The 14,995-nt window shown below is 44.4% G+C and overlaps 1 protein-coding gene across 1 annotated transcript in view; it reads right to left on the bottom strand.

The window, feature by feature from the left end:
* GABRR1 (gamma-aminobutyric acid type A receptor subunit rho1) overlaps positions 1 to 12,742 on the bottom strand; it is a 53,088-nt gene extending 40,346 nt beyond the window's left edge. Inside the window, exon 1 of the mRNA XM_048494536.1 lies at positions 12,276 to 12,742. Coding sequence (XP_048350493.1) covers positions 12,276 to 12,397 — 122 coding nt within the window. The 5' untranslated portion in view covers positions 12,398 to 12,742. The remainder of the gene's footprint in view (positions 1 to 12,275) is intronic.
* Between the last annotated feature and the right edge of the window lie 2,253 nt (positions 12,743 to 14,995).

The following is a 14,995-nucleotide window of genomic DNA, read 5'->3' as shown; positions in this document are numbered from 1 at the left end:
TTCTCCAGCACTGGTTCTCTTCACAGTCTGGCAAGTTAGAAGACAAGGGGGCTTTCCGCACTGACAGAGTTGTACTGGTTTCTATCTAGGTTCACCTCAGTGTATCCGCACTGCAACTGAGCTCAACGTTGTTTTGTCTCAGTCCCCCCCCCTCAGAACTGCGACATCCCTGTCACAGTTATGAACTACACCTTTCTGCTGGAACAAGGTCGATACCGCTTCGAAGCTTCGAAGTGCGAACCCATCGAAACAACACCTCATCCGTTCAACCAATCAGGAGCCGCTTTTGTGGCGTGCGCAGAACGGGAGAGTCGTGGCAGGCATGTAACTGTAAACTGTAAAAAGAACGCTCCCATTTCCCATGGTAACACAAGCTCCAATCACGATTGAGGAGCGAAACAGGCACCAAGATGTTCCCGCCCACTTAGCTCGGTTCCAGGGGGCCAAGTAAGTTGCTGTGCGGACAGCCTGGAATTGCCCCCCACTGAAGGGAACCGAGTTGATCTTAGCTCCCTTCTGTAGTGTGGAAAGCCCCAAGGGAAAGGTTTTTAAGGGGACAGCCAAGCCAACAGTTACAGTGGATAGGCTGAAAATAAACCTTCTCTCCCTCTCGCAAGACTCTGTAATTGCTGTCTTAGCTCTTCTGTCCTTTTAAAACTTTCCCTGGTTTCTAACTGTCCAGTCTGAGGGGAAAAACAGCACTCAAGGTGGCCAAGTGGAGCTGTGCCTTTCCCTCTGAAAAATATTATGCCTCATCTAGGGGGTTATCCCATGACCCACTGAGGTCATTCTGCAAGGCTTACCCAGGTGTCAAAATTGTTTATTACAAGAATTTGTAAACTGTAAAGTGGTTTTAAAATTCTAAATAAGGAGGGAAATGGCCAAATCCTGGCTTCTGTGCTACAAAAATGGTGACTTAAGAAAGCATCAGCAGGGATTCCCTAATACTGATTTGAGTACTTCCCAAGTCTGCCCAAGTGTAACAGTGACCAAAATGGAACCAGCAGTATTACTTCAACTGATTCAATTGATCACTTCCATCAATTGATTAAAGTATGACATTTTAAAATGTGATTGAACAATTGTTAAAGCTAAATAAAACAAATAAATAAAAAGGGAGGTTGCTCTGCAGGTGGCCTGTTTACTGTTGTGAAACATGTCCCTGACTTTAGATTCTGTAAAATGTAGTAAGACTCCCTCCCAACCCCTCCCTTTGGTTGACACTAGGTGGAACTCTTGCTTCTCTCCAAGACAGTTTTGCAACAGACATTACTTTAGGCCCCTAGGCCCCAGATTTGGGATCTAAGATCAATACAGTCCAGGCCACGTACCCTGAAAGAAGTGTTTGATGAACCTGAATAGTTTCAAACAACTCAAGCAAGACAAACCACATAAGAGGAAGGGGGGAAACCAGGGGTGACACCTCCCAGTGGTTGGGGGACATTAACGCTTGTATGTCCCACCTCCCCCAACTTTGGGTTTTCAGCAGTTTCTCCACCTACAAGTTCTGCCCTAACCCTGAGGAAGTCACCCTGGTCTTTGCTACCTCTTACTGGTTCATGCTGCATCAAAGGCATGTGAGAGCCTGCCCCAGGACTGATTATCCAGTGTCCTCAGGGAAGAGGGCTGTAATAAGTTGGGGTTCAATCATATGACAGACACGCCAAAGTAAAAAAATTAATGTGATAGTTTATTGTCAGATAAATACAGTGTTTTCCAGCCTTCTCTGTCTATTCTTTAAATCCTACTGCCTGCATCTCCTCCCTTCTAGCCTCCTTCCTACAAGGGGCCTGTCTCTAAATTATAACAGTCACTGCATCTCTCCTTTTTAATTTTAAAGCAATATCAATCTTTCAACATAAAACCACAGTGAACTACCGTATTTATAGTAAAATTTCTGCAAAGGAGGGATTACGATATGGAAATAGAGAATTGCTTTGGGTCAAATTCAAGAGTGTGGAGCAAAAGTGATGATGGAAAGTGTACAAGTGGTCGATGGTGTACAAATAATAGGTAGGGGGAAAGGAGAGAGTTATGTGCTATGCAGCAAAGGACATGTACTGTATCAGGAGAGAAGGCAGCACAAGATTCTTTCGTCTTTTTTTGCCAGAGAAAGAAGAGAAAGAACAGTTTAACCTAAACATGGTCCTCAAGAAACAAGTTCTCACTTTGTATTATTCTCACAACAATAAGCAAGGCAAAAAGCTAAGACAGATGTTTATTAGAAATGACAGCTGCTAGAAGCATTGCGGTAGATAAATGCAGTGTGATGAGAGATAATAAAAAGAGAGGTAAAAATAGCCAGAATCTGGGTCATGGTGGGATTCTAGTAGCAACTCAGGGAGGCTTCAGGTCTACTTTCTGCTAGTGGGACTGTCTCTCCCTCTTTGTTTGGCAGCCTATGTATGCGAAAGACCACTATCATTTTCAGAGGACTACATAGTTCTTCTTTTCTCCACTCCCAACCTGCACTGAGGTTGCGTGCAAAAGCTAGATGATCCCTATTGCAGTGAGCGATATTTGCATAAAACCTGGAAAACAGCTGCAGCTCTAAACACCCAACAACTGCCTTTGACTGGTCATGTGTAGCACAATGCCCTCTCTGGATGCCAGTAGAAACAGGTGTGAACCTGTTTATGATTTTGGTATTCTGCTAAAAGAAATAGGCTAGGCAAATGCGTACTCTTTAAGCACTGCCCATTGAGTGCATTCAATCCGATAATATGGTAAATGTTCAAAAGTCATTTTTTTTGAGGGGGAGGGGATGACAGACTAATATTATCCTGCGTTCTCCCATGAAGAAAAGACAGGGCAATCCAGAAAACTCAGATCACAAATAAGGCCTGATTGAGTTACTGATAATAGCAAATCCATAACACATCCACAACTGCTGCTGCTGCGATTTGATGGCAGATGGTGTCTCTGGCAGCTCCGGCAGTATCAACAGCGCCAGCAATATGACTACCACCAAGATGGCACCCAAAGCAGTTTGTCAATTGGGAAGATCCACGAATGACCTGCTGTGTATGCTGTTTGCACTGAGGAGTAGCCAATGGGAGGAGCAGCATCTGGTGACCCATAGACCATGGCAAAGTGGGCCTCGATGGGGGTTGGTGGCAGGGACCCCCATGGGGCGCCAAGTGAAATTGAATGCCCCGTGAGCAGCTGCAGGGGCGGCTGCGGTGACACCGGCGGTGCTGGTGGCATTGGCAACAATGGCGGCAGCTGAGATTGTTTGGGAAAGATTGGCATTGCTGTGCTTGGCTGAGAGCTGGAAGCCAGTGGCAGGGGCCTCTGTGCAGAAGCAGATGACGCCCAGAAGCACCAAGGCAAACATTGAAGGAAGAACCAAACAGAGCTGTATTAGGCAGCAGAGGCCGGTGGCAGAGGCCTCTGTGGGACAGCAGGAGAAGGCGCTGCAAGTGAGAGAGGTAGTGTCAACGGAGCTCGGTACACCTGAAAGGGGTTGACTTCTTTGTGAATCTATTCTGTGAGCAGTGGCTGTGGTGCTGGGTGGCAGTTTTGGGCCAGGAGAAGCATTGCTGGATTTTATCTTGAAATCCCATTCATGGCTTATTCCCATAGGGAGGGGATCCTAATGGTGTTCAAAGGTTTGGGGATGATAGTCTGTAGTTTTGTAGTCCCTGAAGTCAATCCCTTATCGCAAGAACATACTCTTTCTGCTATAGAACTTTCTTATACTGTACTTCCAAAACAGCAAATGGTAGGGCGTTACATCTTGCTAGAGTGTTCTTATGACTATGTAACTCCAACTGGGCAAGGTAAGTAGCTGCAATAACTACATTAGGGTAGGAGAGGTAATTATAGTTCTGTAAGGGGTTTGTGATTAAGGGGAAACTGTGGACTATGGTAGAGGGTGTTGTGTTGAGGGCTGGAAAATGGATAGTATTTGTCCTAACGAGGCCAGCCTAAGGTCAGGAATTTCAGTCATTGCGGAAATGGGAAGTATGGGGGTGAGAAAAGGTGTGGAGGAAAGGAATTGGAAATATGGTTATGCTTGGACTTCTTCCAACCTTTGTCCCTAGTAGTGTATCTAGCGGGGGCAGAGAAGAGTCTAAAGTCCCATGTGCCACTTCTGGAGGGCACATTTTGCGGCCATGCCTTGCCCCCTCCCCCCACAAATGCAGCCAATAGGGTTGGGGAGCATAATTAGGGGAGCCTGTTGGGGAGCATAATTGAAGGCCGACAAGCATGGCTCACCCTAATGTATTGTCGAAGGCTTTCACGGCCGGAATCACTGGGGTGCTGTGTGGTTTCCGGGCTGTATGGCCGTGTTCTAGCAGCATTCTCTCCTGACGTTTCGCCTGCATCTGTGGCTGGCATCTTCAGAGGATGTGATAGTAGGAATGGAAAGCAAGTGGAGTATATATACTGTGAGGCCTCACCTTTTGACCTCACAGTATATATACTCCACTTGCTTTCCATTCCTACTATCAGATCCTCTGAAGATGCCAGCCACAGATGCAGGCAAAACGTGAGGAGAGAATGCTGCTAGAACACGGCCATACAGCCTGGAAACCACACAGCACCCCAAGGCTCACCCTGTTTGTAATCTCCTCAGGAAGATTCTGAGCAGGGAAAGCTGGGCTGCCCCTGCCCCCATCTCCATGTGGAGGTTGGGAGTGCCAGACCTGATCTCCGCATGGAGACGGGAGCAGAAACAGCCTGTTTGAGACTGGCTCAGGCCAGGCTTGGACACGGCCTGCAGCTCAGAGCTAGATCTAAGCCTGACCTCAGCCACATAGAGATTATGAATGGGGGCAAGCCCAGCACTCAACTGCACCACCCAGCAGGGGTGAGGTGCAACTGGGGGGGATATGGTGCCTGGGCTTAGAGGCATGGGGGGGGAATGCTGCCCAGGGCAAAACCCGCTCTGGCTGCCCCCCTGCCCCACGCCCCTATGCCACACTTACCTTAGCCAGCGGGAAACTGCCATGGGCCGCACCTCAAGCCGCCTGGCAGGGCGGGCTAAGGGGTGCCCAGCAGCAGCCCCGCCAGACTGCTCCTTTGGCCAGCGGAAGCTCCGCAGACTGAAGGAGCAGCCTGGCAGGGTGGGGCCAAGGGGAGGGGTGTGGGGAGCAATTCTTTGCCCCCCCCCCACGTGACTAGCTGCTGTGTGCCCAGGGACATGTGAGTCCACATGTCCCCAAGAGTGTTCCATCTCTGCCTTGGCTTGTCCCAGGCACCGTTTTAGGTAGATATGCCCCTGTTCATTCCATCCATGGTATGATGGTGAAGAGGCTTGGATTCTAAGATCATGACTGACACTGATTTTGTGTAATGCTAGATCTATCAATAATAAGACCACTAGTCTGAAAAATTATTTCGCAGAGCACAGAGCGGAGATACCATGCATGACTGAAACCTGAATAAGGGTGGCCGAAATAGTGCCTTAAAAGAAATAACCCCTGCCCCAGGATTCTTGGTCTTCCATCAGTTGCAGATTAACAGCCAGGAGGCTGGCTCTGTTCATCTGGGCGTCTTTCTCCTTCAGGGCATTCCTATTCCAAAGATCCCAGATTCTAGACTGTATTGGTCTGACGTGGGAAACGGAAGAGAGTTTAGCTATTTAGCTGGTGTATCATCTGTCTAACACACCAGCTGATACTCTGTTGCACCTGCTCAGGGCAGTGTCTAGCTTGGAGTTCCCTCTGTGCTGACTTGCGGTCAGGCCCTTCTGCCATTGCTCCTAACCTTCACAGGGTATTTTTGGTCCATTCTATGGCCAGGTCTTTTGGCCTGTGTGGAGACCTGTGTACAGGTCCTGGCCAGGCCTGTGCCCTTGGTGGGCAGGCCTCAGGTTTGTGGCCCTTTGGGACTACATTCTCTGGGCCTGTGCTGGGGTGTAGATGTGCTTGGCTCCCATCCTGGCCCTTCCCTCTCGCCCTTGAGCTCTTTCCCTGTGCTCATGCTGTTTTTCTCTCTCTCACTCCAACTCCTGCTCCTTCTCTGTCTTCCTTTTGCTTCCTACTTCCTCTTTTCTTCTGGCCTTCCATTTCCATCTACCCCACCACCTCCCTGCCTGCTCTTGCCCTTTTCAGGGCCAAGGCCTTCACTGGTAGGTTGTGTCAGGCCACAGACTGGCCCCCTAGCCCAACAGCCCATCCTGCCTGTTAAGGAGCTGGATTTGGGGTGTGGCCCAGCTCTGCCATGGTGCCTGGCCACCCGCTGCTGTGGCCAGTTGTTCAGGGATGTCTGGGATCTTCCCTGCAGGCTCTCCCCCAGGCCCTAGAATGCAGCCTGGCTGGACCAGATATTACTACCACCTACTTGGAGCAGGGGTGGATCTAGTTTTGCCTGGTGCAATCCCAGGGTGATATTCCCCAGCCCACTGAGCTTGGCCTGCCCACCTCTTACCTCAGTGGCATCCTGGGCCGACTTGGCTTTGCTAGGGTGTGCGTCAGTTATTGTTGCTGCCTTGGGGACACAGTGGCCACACCACCACCACCCCGCCCAAGGTAAGCAGCTTTTGCGTGGGTAAGTCTGGGCCAGCCTGGAGCACCAGCTCCAGACATTTAGGTTGATGGTTTGGGGGGACTTCAGTGTCCATGTGGATGCAGTTGCCTCCACACAGATTGCAGACATGTCCTCCATGGCATCAGTAGGACTCTCACATTTTGTAACAGGTCCCACACATTAGGCAGGCCACACTCTGGTTTTGATCTTTGACATGGGGGTGCATATTGACCTTATATTTATAGATAAAGTGCCATGATTGGACCATTGTGCTCTGAGTATCCCAACCCCTGTTTTTATAGATGGAGAATGAATTTATGCTTGCTTGCGGAGACTTATGAATCCAATTGCTTTTCAGAATGTTCTGGGGGATCTGATGCCTCCCAGCAACTGTCAGATGAGCTGGTAGAGGACTGGGAAACCATCTATCGGATGCAACTGATGAGATCACACCCTGATGTTCTCTCTGCCCCTGCTGTAAAGTAGTTCCTTGGTATACCTTGGAGCTACGGAGGAAGAAGCAGGAACTAAGACAGAATGAATTTGGTGGAAGACTCATGACGTTGCAGCAAGAAGATCTTATAGGATATTTATGAGATTGTATGAGGTGATAGTGAAGGCCATTAAGAATGCATTTTATATGGCCTCCATCATGTCCCCAAGCAATCAGCGACCAGCCTCCCCAAAGGCCTGATGGAAGAACTCCATTTTACAGGCCCTGCGGAACTGTCCAAAGTCCCGCAGGGCCCTGATGGCCATAGGGAGAGTGTTCCACCAGGCAGGGGGCAGGGCAGTGAAAGCCCTGACCCAGGTAGAGGCTAGGAGCATCATTTAGGGGCCGGGGACCACCAGCAAGTTTGCCTCTGCAGATCGCAGCACTCATTTGCTTGGTAAGTCCAGAGTTTCAGGTTGGGGTGTCACCAGTATGCTGATGGCACCTAGCTGCAACTGTTGATGAGTGGTCAGCCAAGTGCCACCCAAGATATATTGGACAGTCTTTCTGGAGTCTAGGTGGGATGAATGAAACAGAGCTGGTTGAAACTAAATCCACTGAAGATGGATATCCTGTGGTTGGGTTGAGAAGGGGCAGAAATGGGATGTCAACTCCTAGTTCTTGATGGTGTGCAATTGACATGTAAGCCATCTGTCAAGGACCTGGGCATGATGCTGGATGCCTCCCTTTCCATGGAAGCCCAGGCCACCAATGTGGCTAAGCTGGCATTTTCCAGATGCACCCAGAGAGATAGCTGCTGACCTACCTGTCCCAATCCAATTTAACCACAGTGATCCAGGCAACAGTCACCTCCAAATTATACTTCTGTAATTTGCTCTACACAGGGATTCCCTTGAGGCTGCTCTGGAAACTTTAGCTGGTACAGAATGCAGCTGGATGGATCCTAACTGGGACATCATGGAGAGTTCATATTCAATCAGTGCTCTGATAGCTGCTCTGATAGCTCCAGGTGGAGTATTGGGTCAGGTTCAAGATTTTGGTACTAACTTTTAAATGCCTAAATGGTCTGGTACCATCATACCTAAGTGACTGCCTTTCCCAATACATCCTGAAGTCTGGAAGACCACTCCTAGGTATTTGAACATTGACACCTGTTCAGTTGGATGCCATCAAGGCTCCATGCCTTACACCTCATTTTTTTGGCCAAAATCCATGGGGTGGGTGGGTGGATGGGTGATGATTTATCTTTAAATGATCTTCCCTACAATATTGGGCCAACACCCTTAATGCTCTTCTTAACCCAATCAGAGTCTTAAATAAAATAGCTGCATCATCAGCATACAGCAGCACAGAAATTCAGCATTATGATTGCTCGGGTAGATGATTATGACCTTTCAGACATTTTACGATATAATTGGTGTAATAAATTAAAAAGGGGGCCATGATACAATATGGTTGAACACCTTCCATGGTGGGAACCGAATTTGCAAGTTTCCCTTGCTTATTACATCTAACTTTAAAAGTGGTATTTTCATGAAGGGCACAAATTAAAAATAAAAGCCTACAGTCTACCAAGCTTGCTCCAAAGTTTAGTCCTAGAAATGGAATCAAATGTCACCTTTACATCAATAAAGGCAGTTTAGAGTGATACAGAACTTTCAGATGTTGGAGGATAAAGTGTTGGAGGATCATACAATGATCTATAGTAGTTCTACCTCCTCTGAAGCCCACTTGTTTGTCAGCAATCAAATCTTCCTGCTCAAGCCAATCTTTAAATTTACCAAGCAGATGTTTTGCACAGAGCTTACTAATAATTTTGAGCAGACTAATTGGTCTATAGTTAGCAAGGTCAACTCTCTTGCCCTTTTAAAAAAGAGGACCTATATTTACCAAGCCCAAGTCTCCCAGGTTGTGGCCAAGTTTATCAGTGTAAGAAAAGAGAGATGCCAGGGGAGGGACCCAACAGTCAATATTATTTTTCAAAAGATCTGGAGAAATATAGAGTCACCATCAGAGAGGTAAGATACTTTTTTGCATCATGGCAGTCCTTATCAAACCATAGCTTTGATGACCTCATCAGCCTCTTCCAGTCAGAACCAGCATCTTGTAGCAATAGGGGCTCCAGGCTCTGTATTAAACCCTCGTAAGTGGTTAAAGGATTTTGTTCTGTATTAGATGATATAAGGGCTGAACAATATTTCAAAATATTTCCTTCCCCCAAAGGCTTCTTTACTCCTTCATCAAGCCGTGTGGACAATTTAACACAGCAGCTCACTTGATCTGCTCATATCTGTATTATGACAAGACTTCAAATGAGATAGCCAAAATGGAAGGGTGATTTGTGCCAGAAGGGGAAAATGATCCCCTTCAATATAACCTGAAAGCTCTTAACCGGGGGCAACAGCGATCCACACACCATCATATAATCAATTGTACTTGACCTGAAGCCTGACATAAATGCAAGTTTACTGGCATGATCCCCTATGATATAACTATCCAGTATATGCAAACTTGATCTACTTACCATTCTAACTAAAAGAAGCCAGCATAATTTGATCTCATATCCTTTGAGACATGCAGGAATTTATTGGCCAGTCATTTCTCCTGATCATCAATTACCAAATTGTATTTCATGTAAAGTGTCTATCTAGCCTTGCATTAAAATCACAATCCATTAATACAAAGGCAATAGGATGTTCCAATAAACATTCTCCAACATAGTGATCTAAAGAGTGCCAAATAGAATCTGTATGACCCTTTGTTGAGGAGGAGGTACAAAAATGTTGCTGTAGGACAGCCATTGTCAGTTACTGCAGCAAAGGTAATTCCAGGAGATCTCCCAGACCAATCTGTGAGTGAGCCTGCCATAGTCAGTTTCAGTGAGCCTGCTATAGTCAGGGAAAATACTAGAGTAGGGTAGGAGCAACCCTACCCTACTCTAGTATTTTCCCTGACTAACAGGCTAACTGAAACTCTCTCTTCAGTGAAAGAACAGCATAACCAATGGTGCTAGATAGAATATTTTTCTTAGCAGGTGGACATCATAATAAAAACTTGAACTGGAACTTTTGAGGACAAGGTTTTAACAGCTGTTTTAATCTACTCATTCCCATTAATAGCTGGTGTTACACTAGTAATTGGACTCAGTTTGGCCAGTGAGCTGAATTCATTTTTTTTGTGCTGTTGTACAAACTCATTCAAATTAGTGCCAGATTCTTATGTGCCATTCTCATTTCCATGGGGTAAAATGTTGGGGTAAAATTTTGTCTGGTATAAGTGGTGATCCATGATCACTGTACAGCCTGAAATGATAAAATATCAGTAGGGATGAATGGGCTTAATTTGAAGATGAGAAAACAAAGTCACACCAAAAGTTTTAAGATGTGATTTTTTCCCCATGAGCAATAACACCTGAAGTGTGACTTGACTGAAAAAAGGTATGAACTGTACCACCATAAATGGAGGTATTACGGGGAGTGATTCTATTCTATTTGGTTAATATTTTTTAAAATACAAAGTTCACTATTCTCTATTCTCATGCAATCAATTCTTCTTAAGTAAATGCAAGTGGTTTTGTTGCATCATAGAGGTCAGAGGCATTTTGCTGCCGTATCTACCATCATTAAGCATTTTGATCAATATTTTCCCCAATACATGACAAGATTTTCCTAGATTGATTTTAGGCTGTCAGTCACAGCTTCACATTTTTTTTTCTTTCCAAAATCCTGGTGTTTTACAAAAGAATAGCATTTCTGTCCTTCGCTTCCATAGCGATATTATATGATGATGACATTACTTAGAATCAGAACATTCTGCAGGCCACAAAACTTGTGACCTATCAACTCATATCTTACATCCTGGCAGGTGTATGATAGTCCTTCTTTTCTTTACAACCCAAACAGGGAGCAAAAAAAAAAGACTTATATTTAGTCCCTAGATGGCTGAATTTGGCTTGAGAGGTCACAAATATGAGAGCCGGCTGTATAACTTGATGTTCCTTTGGGGGCTTTTCAGCCTTAAGTTCCAAGGAGGGCAGTGATCCATGCCTGCTACTTCAATCAGATAATTATTCAATAATTTCAGACTGTTCTAATGAGATATTGTACCCAATACAGAATTATTTAGGATCTGGAAAAAGTGTTGTGTTTAGGTAAGCAACCATTCTGCTTAGACCACACAATCGGAACCCTGGTTTTTCCAGTCCTACCCTGACACTCCAACTATTATACCACATTGGCAATAATTGCTAATTTATCAGAAAAATAATTTAAAACACAAATTAACATGAATCTGGTTGCCAACCCACCCAATCGTGTGAGTTCTCAGGCACTGATATTGACTCTCTTGTGTGTTTTCCCCCCAATCCTAAATCTTTTGCCCTAAGTAAATCAGTGTTTTGCCCTAACTAAATCAGGAAGAAGAGGATTGTTTCCTAAGAGCTATGCTATGAAGATTTTAGACTTTTGGATTTTGATATTATTTAAAGCTACATCATGCCCTGTGTCTTCCAAATTACTTTTCAATTAAATAATGTAATTAATGCACCCGTTTTAAACAGGTCTACTCAGAATGAAGCCCCATTTTATTCAGTGGGACTTATTTCCAAAAAAAGTATTATTTGGATGGCTGCCTAAAAATCTAATGGTTATTTGTGAAAACTACAGTGACACCATCGAGGATATAACCTGTACAAACCCATAGTGTGTGAATCAATAAAAGATATGAATCAATAAAAGATATGAACCAATGTGAATCAATAAAATATATGAACTATCACGATTCCTCTGACCCTCCCCAAAGGTCAGTTTTATATATGATCTACATATATTTGTGTTGAACATACCTTATTCTCAAGACCAACTACAGTTTGTAGTCAGTTCTGATTTTTTTTACAAAACTTTAAGATGCTACAAGTAAATATTAATAATTATAATGGACATACACATGGAAAAGAAAATGTATGATGTTTATGAGACTGTCATGGAGATTTGACACAACAGACCTCTTCATGTTATGGAGGACATCTGCCAACAACATACAAGACGAGCTATCCATGTTAGTTCTATCCTTGCAATTGAATCAGTAAATTCCTGAAAAACATATGGATTAATGTAACTTTATCCTTTCTCTTTACCAAACAAAAAACCAGAAAATCATGTCCAGCCTAATTTTATATTCAGTATTTTGAATAGTTATAAAAGTGCACACCACCTTATCATTACATGAAAATCATTAAACAAAACATTAAGAGAAAAGAGAATCATTCTTATACAAACAACTGCTATAGTCAATAATATTAAATTAAATTAACTCTGACACTACAGAGTCACATGAGTTAACCCACCTGCCTTTCTTATAGACTTCATGTATTTCTTTTCCTTGCCAGTGAGCTTTGCATTCTGTGGATAAAAGCCATCCCCAAAACAGCAAGAAAATACTGAAGTGCATTTTATAGACAGTCAACATGATATCCTCTGGCCTTATATCCAGAAATAGTCCACAAAAGAAGAAGAAAAAATAAAAATAAAGATCCTTTTTGTTTTGCTTTTTAAGACATTATGAGTCTGTTCATTTGGAAAGGATGTTTACTCATACAAAAAAAACATCCCTCAGTATTTAATCTGGACAGTGGGGAAAGCAATTTCCACTAAACCTATAAATCCCTCGACGTCAGAGGGCAGGGATTTCCAAACAGCACAGAATTCATGAATCCATGGAGAAGAACTTATTCTCTCTCGATCTCTCCCCCTGCCCCCTGCTGCCCTTTTTTTTGAAGCAGCCTAATGTATAAATTGGTTTAAAATGAAGCACTCCAGGTATTTTGGAAAATGGTATTTATCATTTCATCTAGGAAAGAAGATAGTGTGGCTGTTGAGCGGTTTTCTATGGTAGCTTTTTAATCACAGGGAAAGGATACGATGAACACCTGTTGAGATGCCTTTATGTACCAGTACTAATTTTAACATACAGCCATGTCTTGGAACCTCCATCTTATTCTCACGGTTTCAATCTTTGCTTGAAAGATAATATTTTTACCCTTCCCCTCCACCCGCCCCCATTAGCATTTGAAGCTTGCTGTTTATGAGGATGCCATAATTGTGTTTCAGGGAACACACAAGGCTTATGGCATATGTCTCATTGTTGTCTGTATGCCAGACTGCTTGGATGGATACAGGCCCAGAGGAAAATATCCAATTAAGGAGGCAAAGATGCACACAAAGTCAACAGAGAATCCTTTCCTGAACAGGATATTTATAAGCCACCATAGCTGTTTGTTGCTCTCATCTCAGCAAAGTAGACTAGTGAAAAACACTGCAGCCAAAGAGAGCAACAAGGGCTTTAGAGGGCTTAGGTAATAATATTGCCAGCGTTAGTCAAATTGTGAAATGGTTATTGATGGTAATGAAACAGAAATAGTATCTGCTAAGACTACTTTTTTAGGTTTACGGTTTCCTTTTCAATGAACCAATACTTTTACAAAGACCCAGATAGCTTTAACACTGAAATCCTCCAACTGCTGCTTTTTATCTTCCTCTGTTTCTTCTATCCTGTCAGTCGTATCCATGTCTTTTTTTATTTACAAAAAAATAGATAAGTCATACAAAACAAATAGTGTGCATTCTTACATTTTAAAAAATCTTTCAATTTAAATATAAACCAGGAAAAGACCACCAAACGATGGAATTGTATCAAAAAAAGTTAAGATCCTTGGGGATGTCTCTTGATAAATTGGCCATGTTTTCAAAACAAGAAATTTACCTTGTCATCAAAAAAAGACTCTACCAAGAAGAATTTCTCTTCTTGTTGAAGGAGGCTGACAAGTTTTGTTCTCCACACTATATGGGAATTTCTTGTACCAACTTAACTGTTGCTAGCTACCTACATGTTTTAATTGAAGCCAGATGACCCAGAGCCTTGACCCTGCCTAGATGCAGAGGTGTATCGGGGGGAAATGGTGTCCGGAGACAATGCGTCTGGGGGAGGGGCTCCACCCCCGCACTGCACCCCCCCTCCCCCAGGCTTCCGGAGCCCGATAGCAGGCAGCCCGACTTCTGCCCTCCCCTCTGGGAAGAGGAGAAGAGACTGCAGCCCTCTGTCCTCTGAGAGGTGCTTTTATAAACACTGAGGCCTGGGTCAGGGCTTAGGGGAGGTTTCTCTTGAACTCTGCTCGTAAGGACATTGTGGAGCTGGTAACTAAATTTTTATGTTCTGTCATCGACAAATGTGTATAAAAGGGTTTATTGTATTTAATTACTGTGTTACTATGCCAATAAAGGTCATTGAACTGAATTGAACCTGGAAAAGAAAATCAGCCTATGAGCAATTTTCATAAAACATCAGACGGGCAACTAGCATAAATCCCAATACTTAACCTCTTTAGAGCACTGTGGGACGAAAGGCAGCATGGTGTAGCCAATCTTGTCAGAAGCTCTCAGAAGCTAAGCAGGGTCAGTATTTGGATGTGAGCCCACCAAGAAGAAGGCATTGGCAAACCACCATTGATTCTTACTTGCCTTGAAAGCCCCATTGGTGTGATTTCTATAATTTGATTGCAACTTGACAGCTCTTATGGATGATGGAGCACTGCAGACCTGCCATTTTGACCATTTCCATCATATCCTGTATTCTCAGTATTCACTCTTCTTGACATGGGGCGGCAGAAGGAGGGGGAATGGGTCAATGGCAAGCAAATCTTATCATGACTGCTGAAGGCCTGGACTTCTGGTGTGGCATTGGGCTGTGCCTGGACATGGCTCAACCTGCCTTCCAGGCCTCTTCTGCTGCTGTGTGACCTTTGAAACCCAGGGAGCTGATAGCCTAGGGTAGGACTCCTTCCTGCAAGCTGCCTTCCTCCATGGGATCTGTCCACTACCGCCTGCCACCCTGTGCACCCCTGAGGGCCTGGATAAGTTTTTCTCCTGGGGCTTCTTCTGGGACTTCTAGGCCCTCTCCAGTCTGGATGGGAGTCCACGGATGAGGTGCCTGGCCAACACATTTTCCTAATTTTAGGTAAACATTTTAGAAAAACAATTTTAGGTAAACATTTAAGCAACTCAATGCTGT

The sequence above is a fragment of the Sphaerodactylus townsendi genome, linkage group LG01 (assembly GCF_021028975.2).
Source record: "Sphaerodactylus townsendi isolate TG3544 linkage group LG01, MPM_Stown_v2.3, whole genome shotgun sequence".
In the NCBI taxonomy this organism is placed as follows: Eukaryota; Metazoa; Chordata; class Lepidosauria; order Squamata; family Sphaerodactylidae; genus Sphaerodactylus; species Sphaerodactylus townsendi.
Note: the sequence above shows the minus strand (reverse complement) of the source record. Positions and strands in the feature narration are given on the sequence as shown.